Source organism: Corythoichthys intestinalis, chromosome 16 (genome assembly GCF_030265065.1).
Source record: "Corythoichthys intestinalis isolate RoL2023-P3 chromosome 16, ASM3026506v1, whole genome shotgun sequence".
Classification (NCBI taxonomy): domain Eukaryota; kingdom Metazoa; phylum Chordata; class Actinopteri; order Syngnathiformes; family Syngnathidae; genus Corythoichthys; species Corythoichthys intestinalis.
Genome location: NC_080410.1, coordinates 29774526 through 29801865, shown reverse-complemented (window position 1 = coordinate 29801865; position 27340 = coordinate 29774526). Strand labels below are relative to the sequence as shown.

General features: G+C 40.4%; 2 protein-coding genes across 2 annotated transcripts; both read right to left on the bottom strand.

Annotated features, from left to right (window-relative positions):
- Nucleotides 1-1780: 1780 nt before the first annotated feature.
- On the bottom strand, nt 1781-18090 carry casc3 (casc3 exon junction complex subunit). Its single transcript, XM_057817796.1, has 12 exons — nt 17863-18090; nt 17520-17544; nt 17399-17454; nt 17132-17329; nt 13423-13571; nt 13197-13352; nt 11556-12250; nt 7213-7389; nt 7032-7130; nt 6516-6682; nt 4733-4897; nt 1781-2223 (listed from the first exon to the last, which is right to left on the bottom strand). The coding sequence occupies exons 1-11, from the start codon at nt 18052-18054 to the stop codon at nt 4751-4753; spliced, it is 2061 nt and encodes a 686-aa protein (XP_057673779.1). The 5' UTR covers nt 18055-18090; the 3' UTR covers nt 1781-2223; nt 4733-4750.
- Nucleotides 18091-21683: 3593 nt separating this feature from the next.
- mettl23 (methyltransferase 23, arginine) lies at nt 21684-27325 on the bottom strand. The gene is made up of 5 exons (XM_057817797.1): nt 27099-27325; nt 24960-25064; nt 24653-24890; nt 24476-24560; nt 21684-22097 (listed from the first exon to the last, which is right to left on the bottom strand). The coding sequence occupies exons 1-5, from the start codon at nt 27201-27203 to the stop codon at nt 21935-21937; spliced, it is 696 nt and encodes a 231-aa protein (XP_057673780.1). The 5' UTR covers nt 27204-27325; the 3' UTR covers nt 21684-21934.
- Between the last annotated feature and the right edge of the window lie 15 nt (nt 27326-27340).

Genomic DNA, 27340 nt, shown 5'->3' with positions numbered 1-27340 from the left:
ATTGGTTGGTAGTCTTCAGACTTCATAATGCCATGCACATGGTCAAGCAGTTCAGTGCCAGAGGTAGCAAAGCAACCCCAAAACATCAGGGAACCTACGCAACTTGTTTGGATGTAGGTTGAGGTTCTTTATCCACCATCCGCACGATCTTTCGTTGAAATCTCTCAATTTTTCTTTTCCGTTCACATCTAGGGAGGTTAGCCACAGTGCCATGGGCTTTACACTTATTGATGACACTGCCCACGGTAGACACAGGAACATTGAGGTCTTTGGAGATGAACTTGTAGCCTTGAGAATGCCCATGCTTCCTCAGTTTTGCTTAAGTCCTCTGACAGTTCTTTGGTCTTCTTGCTTTTCTCCATTCTCAATGTGGTACACACAAGGACACGGGTTGAGTCAACTTTAATCCATTTTAACTGACTGCAAGTGTGATTTAGTTAATGCCACCAGTGTTGGTAATTAAACAAATTAGGGAGGCATCACGATTTTTCAAAGGGTGCCAAAAAAAGGGTGCCAGGCCCATTTTTTGAGTTTTGTGTAAAACTGATCATGATTTTTTTTTTCATTCTTTGGTTTTTGATTGATGGCACTTTTTGTAATTGCTAACATTTTCTGGGAGAAATTGAGCATTATCTGACAGAATTGCAGGGGTGCCAATATATTTGGCCAGCACTTTATATCATCTGATTAGTTGACCAATTAGTTTTAAAAATAATTGTGGCAGTATTGGTCAAAAGTAGAACAATGCTTTGTAAGTTAGATGTGTCCAAAATGTTCACTTGTCATAGTGTTGCTGAAACGTCACTCAAAAAAAAAACAAAAAAAAAAACATATCACTTACAAGAAGCTGTGTCCTCAGTGTTTCAGAGTATTTCATGTTGACTGTGTGTTGAGCAAAGTTCAGTTTTTCTATCGATCGATTAGCTAATTGTTGATCTGCGGGATAAAACTTTTCCGAATGCTTCTTGAACTTGACGTCATTTCATAAAAGGTATACGTCAGGTATAGGCCATCTTGGATGTGGCTGCTCTGACATTGTGCTAGTTGAACGCCTCGTTTAGCACTAAAATAAGACCTGACTACCTCCAAACATGGTATTATAGGTGAATAAAAAGCATTTTTGCTAAGCTAGTACTGTATATATGACCATGTAAATGAGTTGAGCAAAGCCTGGTTGTTTCTCCAAGACGTCATATATATATTAGGGCTGTCAAAATTATCTAGTTAACGAGCGGTAATTAATCCCGTTAAAATATCTGACGCAATTAACGCACAAATGCCCCGCTCAAACAGATTAAAATGACAGCACAGTGAAAGGTGTACTTGTTGTGTTTTTCGGAGTTTTGCCGCCCTCTGCTGGCGCTTGGGTGCGCCTGATTTTATAGGCTTCAGCACCCATGAGCACTGTGTAATTGACAACAATGGCGGGCTACTAGTTAATTTTTTGATTGAAAATTTTACAAATTTTATTAAAACGAAAACATGAAGAGGGGTTTTAATATAAAATTTCTATTACTTCCAACAATAATTTAAAGAAAAATATTTTATAGATGGTTTGAATTGCGATTACGATTAATTTTTAAGCTGTAATTAACTCAATTAAAAATTGTAATCGTTTGACACCCCATATATATATGCATATCTGAAATTAATGCGTTTGATTGGTAAAAATAGTACTGTACTGGCATTTAAAAATGTCTTACAGCTACTTTGCCGACTTCCTGGAAATAGTAGCTTTTGATGTATTTTCTGTTGCGATTCGCATGAAATGAGAAGGAAGAACAGTTGAAAAGTGTTTATTGGGGTCACATGTAACTGCTTGAAGAGCAGAAAATACAGCAAACATAGAAAAATATTCTAGAAATGAAATAAGGAAAAAAAAACAATGCAGAATTACAGTAGCAACATCTCCGACTATAAGTTTCTCAACTTTTCTTTGACCAACAAGCAAAAAACAAAGAACAAAAGTGGACCTTTTCCATCCTACCTCTCGGGATCGGACGGGAACCTTCAAACTATATTCTCTCAACTTTTTTTTTGCCCTGAACATGGGCGGGCCGAGTAGGGTGAACTCTGCCATCTGGCGGCCGCGGTCATGTGACCGAACAGGCGGAAAGTAGCGCTGTCACCGCGACCCGAGGGGGAATCCGGCAGAGGGTCACGTGACATGCTCCTCCAGATGGACGTCGCCCGCGCGTCAAGACCCGAGCACCTCGCAGCAACCTGACAAAACCGAGCATTCGACATCAAACAATGGTTTACTAACAAAAAGCTATTGCACTCAAATGTGTAGTACCTCCACAAAATAAAGTTTGAACATCACCATCGCGATGTGCGCCCTTGCAATAGTCACATCGCAGCATGTGGGATGTGACGGTTTTTTTTTTTATTATTATTTTTTGAACACCTAAACGCTTGTTTTGTTTCATAAACGAAGCAAGTGTGCAGAGACATGCCCCCTAGATCCCTTTTATATACAGCAATCTTCATAATTCGCAGATGTACAACATTAGCTTAAATTAAACGGAATACGGTCTTCCCAGAACTATTCAAGTTATCTGGTGAATATTTTTCTAGTTTTAATATTGCAATATATATCCCAATGTATCACAAACTCATAAAATGTCACAATGCAAGTTTTTTTCCCAATATCGTTAAGCCCTACTGCCAATCTCCCAGTTTAAATGATTGGATGTCTACAAGCGATCAACCAATTAAAATTAACGGCAAATGGATGAAAAGAGCACATTATTGAACATCTCTCATCATCTATGGCACTTGTAGGGTGCCATGGTGGAGTATGGTATTCGTTCTTCAACCCAGAGGTTCTGGGTTCGATTTCCTCCGATGACCATGTCAAAGTGTGATTTAAAGTCTGAATCAACAAATGGAAAGCCACATGATTAGAGCTCTGTTGTCGTGAATAGCACTGAAATAGTTGACTAGATTTTATTTACAGTGGTATGAAAAAGTATCTAAACCTTTTGGTATTTCTCATATTTCTGCATAAAAACATCAAATGTGAGCTGATCTTTGTCAAAATTACACAGATGAAAAAACTGCTTTTACTAAAATCACCCAAACATTTATAGGTTTTCATATTTTAATGAGGATAGTATGCAAACAATGATGGAAGGGGGAAAAATATAAATGAACCATCACAATATTTTGTGGCCCCCGCTTTGGCGGCAATAACTTCAGACACTTCCTGTAGCTGCAGATAATGCTGGCCCATTGATTGGAACTAATCTTGGCTCATTCTTCTCTACAAAACAGATGTAGATCAGTCAGATTACTGGGATGTCTGGCATGAATCGCTGTCTTTAGGTCATGCCACGCCACAGCATCTCAATGGGGTTCAAGTCTGGACTTTGACTTGGCCACTCCAGAATGAGTATTTTTCTTCTGAAACCATTCTGAAGTTGATTTACTTCTGTGCTTTGGATCATTGTCTTGTTGCAGCATCCATCCTCTTTTTAGCTTCAACTGTCTGACAGACGGCCTCAGGTTTTCCTGCAAAACATCCTGATGAACTTCTGAATTCATTTTTCCATCAATGATTGCAAGTTGTCCAGACTCTGAGGCAGTAAACAGCCCCAAAATATGATGCTCCCGCCACCATGCTCACGGTGGGGATGAGGTGTTGGGCTGTTTCATTTTTCCTCCACACATGACATTGTGTGTTACTCCCAAACAATTCAACTTTGGTCTCATCAGTCCACAAAATATTTTGCCAAAACTTGGAGTGTCCAAGTGCATTTCTGCGAACATTAAAACGAGCAACTATGTTTTTGTTGTTGTTTTTTAAGATAGCAGTGGCTTCCTCCGTGGAGTCCTCCCATGAACACCATTATTGGCCATAGTTTTACATATAGATAATGTGTGCACAGATATTGGACTGTGCCAGTGATTTCTGGAAGTCTCTTTTTGGCAGACACTCTGAGGTTCTTTGTTGAGTATTCTGCACTGAACTCTCGGCGTCATCTTTGGTGGACGGCCACTCCTTTGGAGAGAAGCAACAGTGCCAAACTCTCTCCATTCGTAGACAACTTCTCTGACTGCCGATTGATGAACATCCAGACTTTTAGAGATAGTTCTGTATCCTTTCCAAGCTTTATACAAATCAAGAATCCTTGATCGCAGGTCTTTAGACATGTCTTTTGACCAAGCCATGATGCACATCACACAATGCCTCTCATCAAGACATTTCTTACCAGTGTGTTTTATAGTGGGCAGGGCAGCTTTAAACCACTCATCAGTGATTGGGTACACACCTGACTTAAAAAGTTTGGTAAAAATTGGTTTCAATTGCTCTTTAAGTCTAATTAGGCAGAGGGTTTAGTTTAATTTCCCCCCCTTCTGTCTTTGTTTGAATGCTATCCTCATTAAAATATGACAACCTATTAAATGTTTGTGTGGTTTTAGATAAATCTGACAAATTTTTAATCTGTGTGATGTAGTGGTACCACTGTATATATATATAAAAAAAAAAATTAAAATACTGAAATAAAAATTTTAAATGACTAATTTATGTATCCATTTAATTTTGGCGCTTCTAGTACCCCATTGAAACTAACACTTGGGCCAAAAATCACAAGCCATAAAGTGAAAGTTTCTGAGGCGAGGGTTTATTAGTAAATTGTTGGAAAATGTCCCACTCCAAAAAAAAAAAAAAAAAAAAAAAAAAAAAAAACATTACATCTAGCGGGTTCTACTAGCCATACTAGCTCACCTGCGGAAGGAAGTGTAATCACTCTGAGGCAAAGGGCACTTCCGGAGGGGGCGGCTTGACGGTAACTGGTTGAGATGTGCGGCGGGGCGGCGAAGGTTTGGGCTGCGCCTGCTGCTGCACTGTGTCGTAATAGGTCACGCCCCCGTACGTCACCTGTGATTGGCCCTAAATGTAGAAAAGGACGTCATCATCTTAAAGGGTATGTAGCGGCAAAGGGGGTGTAAGACATCAATAGAACCGTTATGTGCCAAGATAACAAATATTGATAAAGTTAACAAAAAAAAATCAATCACATTAATGAGCAATTATCGAAAATAGATTGAAAATGACAAACATTCCCGAAAGTGTTCCGGAAACAGCCGAATGGGGCGGGGACGTCACGACAAGTGATTGACAGTCGAGGCGGAGCCAGGTGCCATTGTTTTTTAACGACGAGAGATTAGCGTTGGGGTTTGTTTGACAAAAACATCACAAAAATGGTTCAAAACTGCTGTGCTATGTGGTGTACAAATATTTATCGGAATATAGTATCCATGAGTTCCCGAACGCGAAAAAAAAAGCTGGACTACGCAGACAATGGGTAAAGTTCGTCCGTGCAAGGAGGGCTAATTTTCTAGACACAGCCTCCGGCACGCTTTTCTGTGGTGCGCATTTTCCACCTGAAAGCTTCTCGAACTATGGACAAGTGAAATCGGATTTTGCTAAAAGATTGCTGCTCAAAGGAGATGCGGTGCCGACCATACACGCGCAGCTACCTAAATGTCCCGAGATATCAAGAAAGAGGACGATGAGTGGCAAAGGAGGCTAAGGCTAAGCAAAGGAGGGGAGCAGCCAAGCTCGAAATGGCCAGAGTGAGTACTCTTTTATAATAAAAAAATGTCACGCATTGGATACAGGACTGGACACATGTATAAATTATCGTTCGTAAAATATATAGAACAAATCCTCTGATCCCATTCATATTTGTGTCTGTTGGCAGAGCGAAAAGCTATGATAGCGCAATAAATGATAATTGTTCTAAGCATTCCTTTATTTTGCAGTCACGGTGTATCAGCTTCACAAAAAGAAATGCAAAACAAATCATTGGTGTTTCCCACACGATCTGCTGCCAATGTTTCATCAGTGTCATTGCTCCCCTCAATGACCGTTTCATTACGCTGCATTGGCGTTCGTTTGGGCTCAAATTGGTAACCTAAAACACCGATTAAAGCTTCGTAACTCTCCTCGTCACCATTAGATGAACATTCGTTACGTCCTTCTACGTCGGATTCGTCGCTGAAACTAGAAACGAAATTGTCTGCCATCATCGCCGCCATTCAGTATTAAAGCACTGAGCCTTTTTCTTCACAGTGAGGGGTGAAGAAACACCCCTCACTGTCAATTCTGAATTTTTTTATTACCAACGAGGGGTGTTTCTTCATGAGGGAACCTGGAATATGTGCAGGACGAACACAATGCATCAGCATAAACAGCTCAAAACACCCCTAATTCTCCCCTCACTAGAAGGAATTATATTGATGCAGACAGGCGCTGCCCCCCTAGTGGCCGGTGGCACTCTCTTCACTTGTCATGACGTCACACACACAATCTGCCAGATCGGGTGCCGGTCGTTTTAGCTTGACAATCGAGCCAAATTTCTCTCATTTTCTTGTGTGTAATTACACGAAGTGGCATGATATGAATACAAAAGGCATGCGTTTATGGATAAATGATGGAATATTAACATTTTCCCAGGGCAAGACATACCCTTTAACATTTTGGCCCCCGATCCTCATGGGCTTACCTGTGGACTGGGGTACATAGTGGGGTAAGGGAAGGTCATGACCCCTGGCGGCGGGTAGAAAGGCGATGGCAGGAGTTGCTGCGGTTGCCCTGGCGACAGAGACACAGGCGGGCCTCCGTAGAGAGCGGGGTTAGCAATTGGGCCTCCCGACTGGTGGGCATGAAGACCTGTGGAGGCCACGCCCATAAAAAAAACAATTAAAAAAATCAACAACTGATAATAGGACAATTTTGGCTGGAGACCAAGGCAAATTAATCCACTATGTCAGCATCTATTTGACAAATATGCTGACTTAGAATTGCCCAAATCCTTTTTGAGCCCCTTCTTAGCAAATTTTTTTTTTAATAAGTACATTTTCCACCTTTTTTTCCCCCTTTACATTTTATATAATATAATTACTGATGATATATATTACTGATGTCCTCGATCCGATCACATGCTTGGAAATCAATTTTGAGGTCAACAATTTATTGACTATCAAAATAATCAACTAAAGCAGCTTTAATGGAGACTGACCCGGATGGGGGATGTGCATCTCAGGCTGGACCAGCATGCCTTGGGGCGCGATGGGGGCCGAGGCGTCGCTGTGCGTGTAGATGGGTCCCGGGTATGTCACTGGCAAAGGCCCAAACATTCATCAGCCACATGTCAAAAGCCGACAAAAGAAGGAAAAAAAAAAAAAAAGAGCAATCCTAACTGGGCTCATAGAAGTGTCCCTCCATGACGCCCACGTGCAGGGGTGGAGCCGCCTCGGCCACTCCTCTTTGCCGCTGGGACGAGTAGCGCTTGGCACGGTTGGCGCCGCTCGACATCTCATCCAAGCCGGAGAAGGACGGCGGAGGAGCGCTGGCAACGTGCAAGCCGCCACTCAGGCCTAAGGAGAACAGTTAACTTGTAGGTGAGCTGCTTTGCAAAAATGGGCCGTCCATAATGATGGAAATATCATTTAATAACCATTTTATTACTTTACATTAAGAAGAATCAAACACTAAAATGTATTTGCTACAAGAAAGTTGATGCTGTTTAAGCAGTGGGGCCCTTTCAATAACATATCAATTCGGACCCGTGATGAATACCAGAAGAGCGAAAAGGCCGCAAAAGAAAACATGCCATAACGAGGACATTCGCTTTGGGGAGCCCCGAGAAGAGGAGAGCAAAGGCCTGAGGACAGCGCAAGGATGTCCAGCAATCGGGCCAAGCAGACAGCAGATGTCTAGAACAACATTCTCCCCTATCTGGCAATAATGGCTAGGAATTTCATGGGCATTCAACCAATCACAAGAAGCATATCCTCAGTTTTCTAACTTTTATAATATGGCTTGTAAATCAGATAGTCTTGGTCAGTCTACACCGAGCTTGTGTAGGGTCAGGACAAGAGTAGCTCTCTGACCCAGCATACTGTTTAACTCCTCTGTCAGGAATGCGGCAATAAACTGGTGGCTCTGAATGTGCTGTTGTTATTAGGGTCCTTTTACAAAAACAGGGAACTTTAAAGAGCATGACACGAGAAAAAAAGTCTAAAATGTCATTATTATTTGAATTAGAAACATATTTTGAGACGATTCGACTATATACAACAATTTAGCAAAGCACAGATGACAAGAAATTAGTCTTTTAATCTGCCGGTTAGCCACGCCTACCATTATAGGGCTTTAGCGTCCCCAACAGGTGGATGACGTCAGCGGTAGACTTGGCTCATCGATTTTACTATTCAGCCCATTGAGGGGAAATTATTCAGAACGAGGAAAACGCGACGAAGAAAGCCGCAAAATGTCATTGTTTCAGTCTCTCTACTCCAATATTTTTACAGGATATTCTTTTTACCCAAGTATTTTTCCCCAATAGCTATATAAATGGCTTCAGAAGGACCAGTCAGCCCGTTGAGGGGGAACTATTCACAACGAGGAAAACGCGACGAAGAGAGCGGCAAAATGTCATTGTTTCTGTCTCTTTACTTCAATATTTTTACAGGATACTCTTTTTATCCAAGTATTTGAAGTATTCTACTTCATTCACTCCTGAAAAGTGTTTATTATTTCTCTCATCTTTCCAAACAAAAATAGACAACATTTACAGTAACCTAAACACCTCCAGGATCCAGTTTACTGCTCCACCTTCCCCTTCCCCGCCATCTGCCTCTACGCCCACAACTATCCAGGAACTCACTGAGCTTTCTCCAATAACATCCACTCAACTTGAAACCATTATGTCTGGAATGAAAACTGCCACCTGCACCCTAGATCCCATTCCCTCTGCTCTAATAAAAGACTGTCTCCTCGTCATCTCCTCACTTATCACTGATATCATTAACACCTCCCGCCGCTCTGGCTCTGTCCCCCAACTTCTCAAACTGGCTGCCATCACGCCGATCATAAAGAAAACTGGTCTAGACCCCGATATCCCGACCAACTACCGACCCATTTCAAATCTGCCTTTTCTATCAAAAATTCTGGAAAGGGCAGTTGCGTCACAACTCCGAACCCACCTTACCGACAATAAGCTATTTGAACTTCTCCAATCTGGCTTCCGCTCACAACACAGCACAGAAACAGCACTTCTCAAAGTAACCAACGACATCCTACTCTCCGCGGACTCCGGACAACTCACCATCCTCATCCTCCTGGACCTCACTGCTGCTTTTGACACAATCAACCACACCATTCTGCTCTCCCGACTAGAGTCTCTACACATCACTGGCACTGCACTTTCCTGGTTCCACTCCTACCTCACCGGCCGACAACAATTCATCAGCATTAACAACTGCACGTCCCCTGCTATTTCCATAGCACAAGGTGTCCCCCAAGGTTCAGTTCTTGGCCCCCTCCTCTTCATTCTTTACATCCTCCCCCTTGGTCAGATCATCCGAAAATTTGGACTGCAATTCCACTGCTACGCCGATGACATACAAATATACATCTCCACTAAAACCATCTCACACAGCACCAAATCTACACTTCACAAATGCCTCAGCGAAATCAAATCCTGGATGCAACTTAACTATCTTCAACTTAACAGCAACAAATCGGACATAATCATCATAGACCCTACAGCTCACATAAATAACAGTCAATTCACCCTCACCATCGACAACTGCACCCTCCCTCTCTCAACACACTCCCGCAACCTAGGTATCATTTTCGACAATAAACTAAGATTCGACCAGCACATCAACCACATAACCAGAACTACCTTCTTCCACCTCAAGAACATAGCCCGTCTCCGCCCCTCCCTCACCTACTCTGCTGCAGAAACCCTCATACATGCATTCGTCACCTCCAGACTCGATTATTGTAACAGCATTCTTTTTGGATCTCCAGCCAAACTCCTCAAAAAACTACAATATATCCAGAACTCCGCTGCACGCCTTCTCACCCGTACCCCCTACAGGAATCACATTACCCCCGTCCTTCACAAACTGCACTGGCTTCCCATCTCACACAGGATACATTTCAAAATCATCCTTCTGACATACAAAGCACTCAATAACTTGGCTCCTCCTTACCTCACGGCCCTTCTCTGTCCCCACACCCCCTCCCGTCACCTCCGCTCATCTAATGGAAACATTTTCGCACTGCCCCCACAAATAACACACCGTACTTGGGGGGACAGAGCCTTCTCCGTTGCTGCCCCCTCACTTTGGAATGCACTCCCTAAAACCATCCGCACCTGTTCTAATATTTCCACATTCAAAAAATTGTTAAAAACTCATCTTTTTAAACTAGCTTTTAATTTGTAATTCTTTCTCTATTGTCTACTGCCCACATTGTGTGAGCTTTATTTATTTTCTTCCTCAACTGTAAAGCGCCTTTGAGCACCGGTAAAAGCGCGCTATAAATAAAATGTATTGTTATTATTATTATTATTATTTTCCCCAATTGCTAAATAAATGGCATCGTCATGACAAATAACAGTCTTGTGCTGAATGGAATATGAAATAATAAAAATGCATTTATTCAGGACGACATGGCAAAATTACTCCATAATGGTCAAAACTGTCGACTTCACCTTTACTGTCGCACCTCCCGAACAATATTTTATGACACCTAAATCGGACATATGTCATTTCCCTTCCCCGGCTTCGGAGAATGTAAACAAACCAGAAGGCGTGACAGCTAGCCGACATGCTAACCCGAACAGAGTGATGTTTCAAAGTCTTCAAAGCGGAAAATCACACATAGCTATCCTGGATTATTTGACATGACGACCCGGTTGTCGAATGTCTTAGCGGATCGGCAAACCACCCGGCGGAGTTCAATTTACAGTTCGTTCCCCGGAGGAGGGTGGCTGGAGCTAACGCAGCTAACGTGCTGCTGCTAATGCATTAGGAGAGCTTTTTACATGCCTATCAATGATCAAACGTAAGTAGTCCTTCATTTAAAGGAAGTTTGTAGTGTTTACTTTGTAATCGCTGTATTCGTATTTGACATAATACAAAACAAGATGTTTCCTCACTTCATCGTAAGTCCAATGGTCCCACAGTAAATATCCACGGTGAATGGGAACCTTTTGAAACTCCAAAAAGGCGCATACGCCTCTCCCTCATACAGAATGATTTTTCCGCAGCCGTTTGGCTGGCGTGATGCGAAAAATAAACGTATTAATCCGCAAAATCCGCTGAATCTTTCGTCCTCATACACAACAGTACACTGTAGCGTGAAGAGGACGTCTTCTACCGTACACGTCACAGCGCCCTCCTCCTCAGTGCAAGACCGAAGCCGGAAGTCACTCATTTTCCTGGCGCGGGATTCAAAAAACTAAATAAATATAGCGATCGCTTCCACACACATCCAAGCGGTCCATATCATTCAGGAGCATAAAATACCGCGTGTATTATGAAATAAACATGCTTTTTCGTGTCACAGGCACTTTAAGGATTAAAGAGTTAACAGGTAATTTAAAACACAGGTTCCTTTAAGGACCAGGAGTGCCAAATTTTTGTATAGATTTAAGAATGCTTTTATATACTGTATTTCAATATAATAGAAAATTTTGGCACTCCGTCATCAAATGATCCCATTTTGAATAATGTGCAAGTCTTACCTCTCATCTCCGGGTGCACGTACGAGGCTGGGCTCTGGTTCCAAGTCCGCCCGGACACAAGACTCAGCCGAGCTACGTCCCGGTCCAACTCCTCCGCGCCCCCACCCATCCCCGAATCTTCGGGGGCCGCCGCCTCCTCCACCGACACGGTCCGCTTGCCGCCCGGCTCGGATGGCCGCGAGCGACTCCTCCGGGCCAGCGAGTAGGACTTGCGCTCTATTGGTCGTTCGGCAGGAGGCGAGGCTTCCCGGGGGGATGCCGACGCGTGCTGTACGCGGGTGGAAGAGGCGCCCCCTCGCTGCTCCGGCGATGTCGCTTGCTCAAGGGATGGCCCGGAGCTACTCTGGGCGCGCTCCTCGTCACCGATTTTGCCCGGCGGAGGGTCTTCGATGGCTCTCCCCTCATCGGCCGCCGGCTCGGGTGAGCCTTTGGGAAGCGCTCGTTCCCTCGGATGAAGCTGATGAACGTGCGATTCTGGCACGTGTCGGGCGGGAAGGCGGGGGCCTCGGCTGCGGGAGGCGCCTCCGCCCCGCTGGCCATACGATTGTGGGATGGAAGCAGGAGACGCATGATGAGGGGGGCCGCCTCGGGGTGTCCCGCCACCCCTTCCACCTCGACTGCTCTGCCAGGAGCGCGGCGTTCGCTCTGCCCCTTCCCGCCATCGCTGCTGCTCTCTGTTGGGGGACACGCCAGGCCTGCACACAAATGAATGTCACAACATTACACAACTTATTACAGAATGCAAGAAAACCTTCACATTTCATCTTGAATTAGGCAAACCGATTCCAATCAAATCCAAGTTTTCATCCTCCGCCAAATGTGACGGTGCTTCATTGAACTAAAAAGCACCAGATGGAATCGGAAAACGTGAAGTGTTTGGGGAAAATGCTGAACTCATTGGCTGCCACTGACGGCAAAAGACGTACATTCCATTTAAACCAGGAACTCTGAGGGGACACTCCCAGTCCCCCCTGGTTCAAATGGATTATACGTCCATTAGTGACAAACAAATTTAAATTCTATCATCAAATTTTGAAATAAATAGAAAAACCTAAATTATAATTTCAAATAAATAAACCTTAAATACAAAATCTGAACAAATTAACGGTGAAATAAAAAGTAAAACAATAAAACTAAATTGACTCAAACCTGAAACAGACACGGAAATAAATGTTGAAATCAATGAATTGAAACTAAAGACTTCAATAAATGTTGAATTACATAATATTTTAAATAAATGTTGAAACAACATGTGAAGCAATTCAAAATGGAAATAAACTGAAAATATTAATAACTAATTAAAATTAATGTTAAAACAAGTAAATCATACAAAAAATTCATTTGAAAACCTGATATATAATAGGTAAGAATAAAAACTAATAAAAACAAAATTCTTCATATAAACATCTGAACGCAAATAAATAATTAAATAATACATTCTATTTAATCATTGACTGTTGTCTTGCGCTTTGATCTCGTCACATCTGGCCCTCATACCAAAACCATTATTGCGAGTTCAAAATATTTTCATTGCATGCTGAGTTTTCCCTGCAAGAGTCAATAAATTCCATAAAGAAAACTGTTTAAAAATATCAAACTAAAGTGGCATCGGGAAATGCAAAACAGAAGGACTATGCTCACCGAGGTCGTCGCTGGCCACGCTCGCCGTTACGGATGTCGTAGCCGTACACGGAGATGATCTCCTCGCGGCTTTTGGGTGCTTGCTCCTCCTCACGGAATTTGTCGTGCTCCCAGCGCCCTTCGTCTTTCCACAGCTTCCTGTTTCTGCCTTTGGGCCTGAGCGGCACGCAGCAGTGAGCGACCGGTCGTTTCCCTGTGGGAGGAGCGGCCACCCGATCAACGTTACCTCTCGTCCTCCTGGGCGTGGCCTCTGACGTCATGCTCGAAGAAGAGACCCTTGCGAGGGATGTAAGCCGGGTTCTTGCGGTCCTCGTCGTCATCTAGCCGCTGCCCGGACTGTCCTCCCGTCTTGCTTTCGGGGTCCACCGTGGATTCCTGCGGATCACGGACGGTCCATTGTTAGGTTGGTACTAATCGGTTTACATATGAATCATAGCATTTACTTTTATCTAGCACTGGGCTTTACATTTTAGCTGTAAATAGGCGTTGGAATCAAAAAGGACAAAAGTTGGACAATAAATATTAGAGATGCACGATAATATCGGTCACCGATAATTATCGGCCGATAATGGCAATTATGACGTCACACAGATAATCCAGATAAAACGAAATTCAACCGATAATGCAATCCGATAATTATATACTTGATTTAGCCTCCAAATGTGCGCAATCAACAGTTTTGTCCAATTCTGCTAGTTTTAAGGAAGTGTTTTTGCAGTGTAGTAATGTGATATATGTTAGGAATGGCTTACTTTTAAAGGCATTTTTGTGCAACTTGGGTGTTTACTCTCTAAGTAATTGTTGCCAAAAGCTTACCATTACATAATGTCATTGCCATTGTTTAGATGTTGGAATTAACTACTTGTTCACATTTGATGTGGAAAAAAATAGCACTAAATTACATTTTTGCACAGTAACGTTTGATCTTTGTATACTTTAACATTTTACATACATATTTGAATAGATTTATCGGCGTGACATTATCGGTTATCGGGTGGAAGGGGCAGGAAATTATCAGTTCTCGATATCGGTTGAAAAATTTATTATCGTGCATCACTAATAAATATTAATGTAAATGCTAGATTTTTCCAAATTTGGCACATAAAGTAAGGAGCAGAAGTATTTGCAAGTTCACCCGCTTAGAAAATAGCTAGAGGTCTGAAATTTCAATCACAGATGCATTTCCACTTGGATTGGGATAATCTAAAAAAAAATAACAAAATCCAGAACTCACATTATATGATTTTTTAAAAAAATAGTTTATTTGTAACTTACTGGGGTTCATAAATATGTGTACATCTGAAAAAATAAGTGCTAATATTTAGTGCAGAAGCCTTTGTTTGCAATTACAGACGTCAGACGCTTTCTGTATTTCTTCACCAGGTTTTCACATACGGAAACAGGGATTTTGGCACATTCCTTCACACAAATCTTCTCTAGATCTGTCAGGTTTTGGGGCTGTCGTTGAGAAACAATAAGCTTCAGCTCCATCCAAAGATTTTCTATTGGATTGAGGTCTGGAGACTGGCTAAGCCACTCCAGAACCTTGATATGCTTTTTACGCAGCCTTGGTCAGTTTGGCTGTGTGCTTCGGATCATTGTCATGTTGGAAGATCTAGCCACGACTCATCTTCAAGTCTCTGACTGAGAAAAGGACGTTGTGGCTCAAAATCTGACGATACATTTCACCATTCATCCTCTGCTTTAGACAGTACAGTCGTCCTGTCCCTTTTGCCGATAAGCAGCCCCAAAGCATTAGGTTTCCACCACCATACTTCACAGTGTGGATGGTGTTCTTGAGATTAGATTATGTCTCTGAGTGGAAACGCATCAATGATTGAAATTCCAGACTTCTACCTATTTTCTTAGTGGGTGAACTTGCAAAATCACAAGAGATGCAAGTATTCATAACTGCATTTCATTTTGACTCATTGCAAAGATAATCAGTCCACTTTCAGCAAGGACCAAAGAAATCAGATGATATTTACTGTAGGTTTCCTCGATTTCACTAAAAAAAAAAAAAAAAAAAAAAAAAAAAAAAAAAAATTATATATATATATATATATATATATATATATAAAAAGAGTTTCTATTTTTTTATTCAAAATATTTTTGAGAGATATTTACTATATATTTTTTTACATTTGTGAATAGGTTTCATTTATTTTAAAAAATTGAAAAAAATTATAGGAAGCAAATATCTACTGTTATTTCCTTTTTTAAAATCTGAAATATATTTAGAAATATTTTTAAACAATTAAAAAATACTTAAGTATTTAATTCTGAAATGTTTAAAAAACGACAGACAAAATATATTAAGAAGAGGCTTAAAATAGAGAATTTGGACACTTCTGGGGCCACGGTCAACAATGTACCGTATTTTTTGGACTATAAGTTGCAGGTTTTTTTTTTCATAGTTTGGCTGGGGGTGCGACCTAAATGTGAAATTATTAACACATTATTATATCGTTTCATATGTTGTTTTGGAGTGACACTGATGGTTTGGTAAACTTTTTAGCATGTTTATTTTGTTATAGTTATCTGAATAACTCTTAATAGCTATGTTTCATTAACATACTGGGCACTTTCACATTTCTTTGTTCATGCATCATGTAACTTTATCATACTGTACACTTATTCAGCATGTTGTTCTCTATTGTATTTTTATTTTAAATTGCCTTTCAAGATGACATATCTGTTTTATGTGTTGGATTTTATCAAGTACCGTATTGGCCCGAATATAAGACGGTGTTTTTTTGCATTGAAATAAGACTGAAAAAGTGGGAGTCTTCTTATATTCGGGGTCTAGACATTATACCCATTCATGACGCTAGATGGCGTCAGATATCATTGAAGCCAACGCTGAACTTGAGTAATGTTCTGTCATGACAGATCTCAGCTACTCTCAACTTTAACCAGTTTGCATTATTTTAATGCAATGTTTTTCCTTATTCAGATTTGTTTCAAGACTACAGTTACAGTTAGACCTCACTTTGATGGCTTATGCAGTTATTGCAATTTTGTTGTTTTATCACAATAGATTGGTTTATTAACATTTCAAAAACCAGAAGCCATTCATTTACGAATGTGATTGCACATTGGTTTACATATTTATATGTTCAGATATTAAGATTTGAATGAGGCAAAATAACATGCTTTTTCTCTCAAATATGTTTTTATAATCATTTGTTTCAGATGTACTGTAATTATTTTCTGTATAAAACTTTGGTGTTCAAAAAGTCTTTTTTTCAAACTTGAGTCTTGAAAAAGAGGGGGTCGTCTTATAATCAGGGCCGTCTTATATTCGGGCCAATACGGAAATTTTCCCCCAAAAATGAGACTTATACTCCGGTGCGACTTGTGTGTTTTGTTTTTTTTCCCCTCTTCATTGCGCATTTTTGGGCTGGTGGGAGTTATACTCTGGTGCGACTTATAGTCCAAAAAATACGGTAAGCGATTTATCGACTTTCAAAACTTCATTGTGGCAGCCTAAGTTGCAGTGTTGTTAATCTTACTTTAAAAAATTAGTTACAAATTACTTCTCCCAAAAAGTAATTAAGTTAGTAACTCAGTTACCTGAATGTAAGAGTAATTAGTTACTTGGCAAAGTAACTGGTGTTACTTTTCATGTTTTTTTTTTTTAAATTACAAAAAAAAAAAACATAGGTCATACAATGTGAAGTTCAAAGGGTTTTTGGGACAGTTGGCCCTAGCCCAATTCTTTACCCTAAACACAGGGGTATTGTGGATATTGCAAAGATGAGAAAATGAATTAGATTACTCACTACTGAAAAAAGTAACGCCGTTATTAACAACACTGCTCAGCTGTAAGAACGATAATCGTAAACAAACAGATATCATGGTGAGGGTTCAATTCTGTGCAATTTGACCCCCCCCCCCCAATAGTTCACTGCTTTATTTGAAGAACGGCTAACCTGCCCATCGCCGCTCTGTCTCTCTCCCGCCGATTTGGCTTTCACTTCAGACTCCTTCCCCTCTTTACGAGGTTCATCCCCGTCTTCGTCATCCTCTTGTACTTGTTGAGCATTGGCGGGATGTTCCGAACGGCCGGCAGCCGCCGCTGGTGTTTCGTCGTCACTGTAGCCGTCGGCGTCATCCTCCTCCTCCGCTCCCTATGGGAAGATGAAGAGCAAGGTGAACATTTACAAGAGGTCACAAAGGCGTTCCGGCATTTACTTTACCTCTGATCGGGAGGCGTTTTCTTCCGGATCAGCACTGTCGTAGTCCGAGAGAACGGCTGGACACGTGAAAGGCGTCAAGTGTTGCAGGAGCACAAAGCAAAGGACGCCTCGGGATGCTTACCTTCTCCTACGCCATCTTCACTCTCCTGAAAAGAGGACACAAACAAACCTTTACGCCCAAGATGACGACTAAACATCAAGCAGGTAAGTCGGCAAGCGGCCGTAAACAAAGTGTGACGTCACGCAGAAGGACCACGAAGTCCCGAAAGTAAGATCGCACCAACAGATTTATGCTTTATTTAACACGATTGACATTTTGTGATTAAATCCTAAACGACAGGGGCTACTTTCAATTAAAGCTGGAATTGGAAGAAATTCCATTTGATTAATTGCGACGACATTCGTCGCAGGGAAGCCGCCTAGCTGGCGGGCAAACTAACATTAGCCCCGAGCTAACTACTCACACACTCGGACTGCACTTCCTCCTTAGCCTCGGTCCGGTCAAAAGCAGTTTCGGGCGGTTCGGGCTCCCTGGCCCCGCGGCTCTTGCTTGTCTGGGAGCCTGATTTGGGGCTCTCCGAGCCCGAAGCGGACTCGTCATCGTCGTCGTCGCTGTCCTGGGACGCGCGCCTCCTTCTGCGCCGCCGGTCGGCCATCTTAGCTTCTGCTGGAATCACTGCACTGTTGCATTGTGGGAGAAAAATCGGCAGTCTTCTTTGTCTAATATCTTCCGTTTTATATTGCTCAAGAGCGCCTCTAACTGGAAAGATACATAAAATACCCTAACTTGACCTTGGATTTGAGGACCTTTGCATTAAATTAACCCTTTATAGCGTAATTGATCAATTTTGATAATAGAAAGAAGACTGTTCAAAAACACACAAAACACATTTTCTCACCGTCTTCTGTTAAAGCAAAACTAGGTAACGTTTTGAACCTTTATAAAATATTTTCATAACATTTGTGATAATATGTTGACTGAAAACTAGTTGAATGACACCTCTTTTATACCTTGAAGGGGTCTGTATCGCTCTCATCGGCACTAATTAACTTTGAGGATGGTGGCAGGAACCCTGCCATACAAAAACTAAAAATACAAATGTGCTGACTGCTTTACAGCATACGTAACTTCCCCCTTTCCCCATTCATTAGAAAGACGGAAGTCGATGCGAACGCTTTGGGAATTCTGCATGGATGGCAGAGGAACAAATGAGACAAAAAGTTTTGTCTGACGATGAAAAAATAGGGAGGCTACCAGGATATAACAAATAAACATACAACACGAATAACCATTCACATACTGGCGTAAGCGTAAGCACTGATGAGTTCTGCTGGGGTAGGCTAGCCACACGGTTAGCCACGACTGGATTAATTACATTATGACTATTCACCCTTCACACAGCCACTGGATAGAGAAATTTTGTTCAACCCTTTAACACCTAAGCCTATTTTGGCCGAATTTGCATGCATTTGATGTTGCCTTTATATTTCAAAGAAAAAATTGTTTACAATGGCCAAATTGGGTCCCTTTTTTCAGGACACCTTGAACTTCATGTCTAAACTGTTGTTTTCTTCACTGACCAATTATAATCCACATTTTGGACCCAAAAAGACAAAAAAATCCCAAAATCTTTTTTCAAAATTTGTAATGTTGGTGTCCCATTGACAACCAAACATGCTAGACCAACCGTTTTGAAGCTTGATAATATTTATTCAACTTGTTAGGATAAACATTCAATAGAAAAAATAAGATTGAATAGTTGTATGTTTGACAATTCAACACAAACAGCAGGTATGGTCAAAGGCGTTTTTGGCCTTTACACATACTATGGTCAAAACAGTCTATATAGTGTGCAAAATAGTGAGAAAAAAATTTATATATATCATCTAACACAAAAAGGGTTAGGAAGATATCTCTTTGTGAAGTTAGGTGTTGTACCCATCACCTTATCAAAAGTATATACGTACATGCAATCAAGCTTCTCGCACACACCTACATAAAAATCGAAAAGATTATAGTGAAGAAAAAAATATATAACATTGAAAAAAAAGTATTTTAAAAAATATTGACAAGTAGTTCAATTCAAATTTTTCAGGCATGCGACCCAATAAAGTTTTTTTTTTTTTTTTGCGCACTCAATAAAGCTTCTTGAACAGGTCATGGAGCTGCGTCACACACGTCACACAGCCTACTCTTTCGCCGTTTGCGCTCTACTGTCACTTCTACTCGCAGAGACGCCGATTCATCAGAGGAAAACAACGACAAATATGACTCATCTTCTTCCTTGAGTTAATGAAATAATGCATTAGCTTGTGCTAAATGTAGTTTTAGATTCATTCTGCACGTTTCAAAGTCGCTCGCTCAAACCAACCGGTGTTGTGCATTTTTCGGCACGACACCGGCCGCTGCTTGCTTCGCATGCCTCCCTTTCAATAGTTGGCGCCTCGCTCGGAAATTTATTAAAAATGATCACATTCGGTTCGTCCTTCCTGACATCACAACGACTCTTGGGATAAGTAGTCTTTTGTGCTGCTTTCGCTTTTGAAAAAGGACAAGAAATGATGGAAATATGGAGATGGATACATGGTCCATGCAGCGTTTTAATGCATATTTATGAGTGCAATGCTATATAAGTATAACACCATTTACCATTTACCATATAAAACTCAAATGACATTATCTCCCGTTTTTCTTGGCCGATTGACTTCAAATAAAAACTGGTGTGGACATCAACTTCTGCACTTTCAAACGAGACCAACCAGCAGCACGTGGGTGATGTAATTACAGCGTGATGAAGCTTCAAAGATGATATGCGTAAACGCATCGCTGAGACACGTTCGGTGTTAAAGGGTTAATCCATCTGCAGGCGAAAGAGATTGATTTTTGATTGATTGATAATTTTACGACACAGCAGGTGTGCGCTGGTCATCATGGGAAACGCAGTATTCCATAAGGAAAAACACTACCGCTTTTGTCCACCGGTGTCGCTAAAATCGACCATAACTGAAAACTTACCAAGTCTTGCTTTAAATCAGGCTAAACCTCTCCTGTTTTAAGTCATTTAGGATTAGCAAAATTTTGCTAAATGCCTTCATAATGATAAAGTATATTTTGGATATTTTTTTTCTCACTTTCTTCGAGGTAAAATTTTACATCCGTTTCCGTCGTATTTGGTACCATAGACCTCATAATGTATTGACGGGAAACAGGGCGCGGAGCCGATAAATAGGGGGCCTGCATTGTTGGCGAGACCGTTAAAGCTGAACGAGTGGAATCACAGACAAAGAGCTTTTTCCGCTGAAAATGTGTGTAATTAAATGCTTAAATCCCTGAATTCTTTAAAGATATGGATGTAAAACAGTCTCGATTCTTTGTTAAAACGTAAAAAAAAAAAAACGTGCAGGTAGCATTTATTTCACGTAAATATTGCAACATATGAGGCTAGTCAGTAAGGAAATTAGCGCCCGCCATATGTAAACAGAGCTTTTTCCGTTGAAAATTCTTGTGAATAAATGCTTAAATCCCCAAATTATTTATATATATGGACGTAAAACAGTCCCAATTCTTGGTTATAAACCCCCCCCCCCATAAAAAAAAATCATGCAGTTAGCATTAATTTTACGTGCATATGTCGAAGTACAATGCTAGTCTGTTAGTGAATGTAGCTAGCGGCCGCCCTATGTATGTATGGAAGTAAAAGTCTCGATTTTTGGTTAAAAGCAGAAAAAACGTGCAGTCAGCATTTATTTTACGTAAATGTTGCGAACTATGATGCCAATGCAGTAGCGGCCAATTTCTCCCATTGATTTTTTTCACAATGTTTCAAAATGGATGCATGGTACGAAAAATATAATAATTACCTTGAATCCTTGAACAAATCACTCCTGAGGCAATTCTTCCCGTTTGTATGCGGTACAGCTTTTGTGCTTTTTTGCAGAAATCCAGCGGTAGATCGCTGCGTGCGTGTTTGTAAATAGCTCCTCTAGATGTGGGCGGCCCCCTACTTGAATGCGAGGCGCAGTGCATGACCAATCTGACCCGTCAATACCATTATGAAGTCTATGTTGGTACCTTTGCAATCAGCGAACATTAGCTCCCATTTTTATGTAATCGAAATTGATTTGAGATTTATAACTGTCAATAGCAGCCAATGAGTTAAATAAGTGATTTGTAAAGGGTTAAATATTGTATAAATCTATAATATATTCAACTGAGGAAAATTGTGCTTTCTCAGACCGCCTTGATACTGTTCCTAGCTCCAAAAAACAACACAACCACTGGCTTTTTACGAATTTTAATTCCATCTCATGAGCCACTGAAGACAAATCAGAGAAACATCAGGTGTCACAGAGTGAATGTCTTCCTTTATTGACATTTCCATCCATCAATCTGTCCTTTAAAATGGGTGAGATAAAGAAACCACAGTCCTGAGTGTTCATGAACTGGTCGTCCTTTTTGGATTTGGCTTGCTTCTCAAGAGTTCAACGAAGCTCCGCAGATGAACGCCAAACTGGCGAGGAAAAGTATGTGAGCTCTCACGTATCCTTCGCCAGTGTGATGATCATCATTTGAATGACATGGTTGCCGGGAAGACTGGAGCCCGCCAACTCCGATTTGTTGGCGTCAAACGATTCCAGGTCCACGTCCACGCAGGCCAATTTCCATCTGTGCAGCAGCGCCTCGATGCTCCAGTCGCCACTACCACACAAGCAAACACATTTGCAGAATAAACTCGTGTTTGTGCTTGGATATGTCATCAGTTGCAACATTCAATTAAAGAAGCATGTCATCAAACAATGCTTCAATGTGTGATTAAATATTATTGTAGTATTTATTTATATATTTAACTATATTTATTGAAATTACCATTTCAATATTGATTTACTTCAAATGTTATTTTAGTTTTTATTTCTATATTTAACATTTATTTACATCTTTCTTTCAATATTTATACATTAATTCAGGCATGAAAATGGGTCAGGGGTTAAAAAGGTGAGAAGGGTGCCGAGGAAATATGTTCCGGGACACTGTACAAACAACAAAATATTGAGCTCTGTCGACCAACAGTGTTTCAGCAGGGCCGTGCAGAGACCGGTGGAAGAGCGGGTGCTCATAGATCAAAAGGAGCACCTGAACAAGTATTTAATACACCTTAAAACAACATAACTTCAATTTTAACCAGCTTTAGATAATAATTGGCTGCGACTGTGACATACTTTAATTGGGAGGGGGCAACAGTGAATAGAAATCAACACTGTCATCAACACTTTCTGGCTGTGACTCAGTCAGTCTGCCTCTTCCTTCAACCTCTGCATCAAAACCTTTCTCAAGTTGTTCATTTTAGAACAAACCACATCAGATGGTCACTGAGCCACCAACAGCACAGTTTTCTCAAAACTATTATTTCATTATTATCCATACTTAACAACTCTAGCACCTAATAATTAATAAAGCAATGACATAAAATCTTATATAAAAATAACATTGTAATTGTGTTTATAATTGTATTTTATACCCGACTATCCTTGCAAACTTATTCTTGCCAAGTGTGCTATTCACCCAGCTGATGAGGTATTCCCTGCCTTTAGCAGCCTCATCCAACTCCTTTTTTTATCCCTCAATCTCCTTTCCTCAGAATGAAATAGAAATCTTTAATAAAAAAAAATAAAATAAAAAAAAAAATCAGACTCCCGGTGGCTTTTATTTTTAAAGCTTTCGTAATTTCTCTCTCAATAACGAAGGAGGTAGATTTGTGTCTTTATTATTCACTCAAAAAACAAAGTTGCTTCAATCAAAAACAAAGTTGCTTTAATCAAAATATATATTTTTAATCCCCAAAAAGTCACTTCAATAAAAAAAATGTTTTTGATTGCAAAAATATATTTGAGGCAAAAAAAAGCATTTGAAAATTATTTTTTTTGATTGAAACAACTTTTTCCACTGAAGTAATGTTGTTTGCGTTTGGGCCACATTTTGGCTAGGACATTTGTGTCTTTATTATTCAATCAAAAAATAAGTTGCTTCAAACAAAATACATATTACAAAATATATATATTAAAAAAAAAACCTCTGATCAAAAAAAAAAAAAAAAAAAAAAAAAAAAAAAAAAAAGAAAAATTCAATCATAGAAAAAGTTTGCACATGTGTCAATCATCGTTTAACAAAGTGAGCAGCCTGAGAGGGTTTGAGGAGACTCAGTGTGAAGCATTTAATAAAGCCAAGCATTTTCTTACTACTTTATTCTTGTTTAAAAATAATTAGGTGGGGCAGTGACATGTTTAAAACTCATCATTATTCTTACATTTTGAAGTGCTTAAAAACATTTATAGATGATACTTTGGGGGGAAAAAAGTGAAAAAACATCATATATATGTATCTTTTTTTCCAATGTAAAATCTGAATAAATACATTGAACACGCAAAAAAATTTTGGGGGGGGGGCGCTACTTCGCGGTTTTCACTTATTGCGGTGGGTTCTGGTCCCCATTAACCGCGATTGGAATAATGAAACGCAGTTTGGGCCGATGATTGGTTCTCGTCAGCGAAGCATCTAGAAGGATTTGCTGACTGTCCAAGTGTCACTTTTTAAAAGGACCGATTTCTGAAGTGCTCAGTTTACACACTAAGTTAATCACATGATGACAATAATAATAATTAAATAAAATCTCCCGACCCCCCAAAAGGAATTTCTCCTCGGATCTATGCAATTCACGCAAGTCGCCCTTTTTGACTTCAAAACGGCGAATTTTGCCGAAAGGTGAGAGATTTTCATGCCTGATTAATTACAAACTTATTTCAGTTTTTATCTACTTACCGGTAATTGACAGATACAATTATTTCATGCTGCACAAAGAACTCAATCGAAATAAAAAGTGAAATAACTTAACAAGAACTAAAATTAATAAATGATTACATAGATAAATAATGAACTAAAAATATAAAAATAATTGTTGAAATAAATACGAAAATAATTACAAACTTAACGACATGTTTATCTATTGAATGATGTATTTAATTTTGTCACTCATGATCCTCCACACAGTGACGCCAGAACTGGCAAAAAGAGGAAAGCCTCACCTTCGTTCTTGGTATGTCACCCAACATTCCGCGTCTGGGTTTTTTCGCAGAAGAAAAGCAACTGTGACCAGGATATCTTCAAAATCTGGAGACAAAAGCAATGTGTGGTTAGGAGGAAGTACAACTTTCTACTCCCTTCAGAGCAGAAATCAATACTAGCAAGTGCCTGCTGGCTACCATCGGGCTCGTAGAAAACGTCAGACGCCAAAATAAGGTCGAGATGTGGAAGCCGGAGCAGATGTGGGGAGATTTCTCCCCAGGTAAGAGGAACCACCAGCACGTCGTGTAGACCGTTGGCCTCACAGCTTCGTCTGCAGTTGCGCATGCACGCCGGCGCATTGGCGTCGTCGCTCAGGATGACCTCAGCACCACAGCGGGATGCAAGCACGCCTGGAAGAGCCACTCCCGCTCCCAGCTGCGGGAGCAGAAGGTGTCATCGAATTGACGGTGTTCCCGCCTGTCAATGCGCGTTTGCCGGCCTCACCTCCAGACACCTCTTGCCTTTCACATGAGTTCTTCTGCTCCAGATGTACTGAGCCAACACCACTGCGCAAGGCCACACGTGCATGCCATGATGTGCATCCAGGACCTGAAAACAAGCAGGACAAGCAGCACTTCATCACTCACATCGACATTCGCATTTTATGTGACACGTCCTCAGAACATTCCTATTTTCCGTTTTTTTAGTCGAATACTTCCACGGATTGATGAACGTGAGTGTTACACAGAAAATAAGCAGACATTAGCCAGTTGTTAGATTTCTTAAAACGTAAGCAACCAAATAAGATCATAGACTTCAAAACTCTGTTGACCTGACACTTCATCATTCTTTGCGTCACACCTTACCACTGGGGGCTGAGCTTCATTTAGTAATAGTCATTTGAAGACAGCAACCGCTCATGTCCAAGCCGGATTCAAGCTTGGATTTTTGAAGAAATACGAAAGCTGTACCGCATACAAACAGGAAGGATTGTCTCAGGAGTGATTCGTTCGAGGATTCAAGGTAACTGTTATATTTTTCGTACCATGCATGCATTTTTAAACGTTGTGAAAAAAATCAATGGGAGAAATCAGCCGCTACTGCATTGGCATCATAGTTCGCCATATTTACGTAAAATAAACGCTATTTGCACATTTTTTTTTGCTTTTAACCAAGAATCGAGACTGTTTTACATCCATATCTATGAAGAATTCAGGGATTTAAGCATTTATTCACAAGAATTTTTGCCAGAATAGCTCTGTTTACATAAGGCGGCTGCTAGCTGCATTCACTAACAGGCTAGCATTGTACTTCGACATATTTACGTAAAATAAATGCGAACTGCACGTTTTTTTGCTTTTAACTAAGAATCGAGGCTGTTTTACGTCCGTATCTATCAAGAATTTGGGGATCGAAGCATTTATTCACAATAATTTTCGCCAGAAAAGCTGTTTATGTCAGGCGGCAGCTAGCCTCATTCACTGCAACTATATAACTAACTATATAACCGTATAATGACAATAAAGGGCTATTCTATTCTATAATAAGTTGTGATTGCGTATAGAATTAATTAATAATCTATTTATAAATGATTTATAATTGATTCTGCATGTTTTCCTCAAGTATTAAGTTTTTGATTTGAAAAATGAGTGATTTATTAGCTGTTGAAAAAAAATTAAGTTGCTATTTTGGGAAAAAACTTATTTGATATGTTAAATATTGCTATTGATTATGAAAATATAGGTGATTATCTCTGTATTTGATGATTTGTGTGTATCTTGTGTAAAATCTGAGAATGTTATAGCATTTTAAGTTATGTTATACTTATATAAAAAATAATCTGGATTTTATAAGGGAACGACTTAGAATTTTTTGATGCCGCTGCTCTAGGAGACTCATATATCGCTAAGGTAGGTGCCTGATTTGGATTTAGGTTGGTAGCATCTTTGGTTTTGAAAATATTCGAAGTTTTTTAAAGTTGGCCCCCTATGGATCGGCCCTGCGCCCCGTGTCATGTCAATATATTATGAAGCCTATGGATAAAGTAAAATATAAACCTGTTTTGTAAAGTGCAAGTTAAGAGTAAAATCCAAGAGATGTACAGCAAAATTGAGTGACACTATTCAGTCATGCCATCTGTCCCTACACTCTTTGAATGGGTAGTTTCCCACGCACGGAGTCACTTTTCAAATACTTATTAATCATAAATTAGAAGAATAAGCCAGGGTTATTTTTTCCAAATTAAAACTGATTGGTTGCTATCGACAGTCATTGGGCTGCCCAACATGGTTCAAATGGATTGGGCATCTGTTGCTGTCAATGGAAGCCATGGATAATAATCAATTACAAAACTGTCAGTTTAAACAAAATATGACCAAAAAAAAAAAAAAAACGATTTTGTTCAAACACAACCCTCTTGGGATGTATACAACAAGAACCGCTAATGGGCAAATTGCAACGTTAAATGTTGAGTTTTAAAATCAGATGTGAAAAACGCGAAAAAAGTTGACAATGTGGGCCTTCTAATATTTACGCAACGAATGTAAAAATGATCAGAAGTCTTTGGGTTCCCCTGACAGCTAGTTGGAATTGGAGGTCCAATGCCTTGTGTTATGGCTTCGACATGATCACCGTGAACCTTACCTCAGGTATGGACACGGTTAGCGACTCGTGCGTCTTGTTGTTTCTTTCTTCAAAGGTGAAAACTCGGAGAGTCACAGTGGACGATTCTGCTTCTGTGTCGTTCATATCCTCTCAATATACGAAAGCATTTTCAATAAACCATTTACTTTTCGGCAGTGTTGTCAAAGAAACATTTTTGAACCCGTCAATACGTTTCACTTCCGCTTTTCGAGGAAGGAAACCTAACCGCCAATCAGGACCGC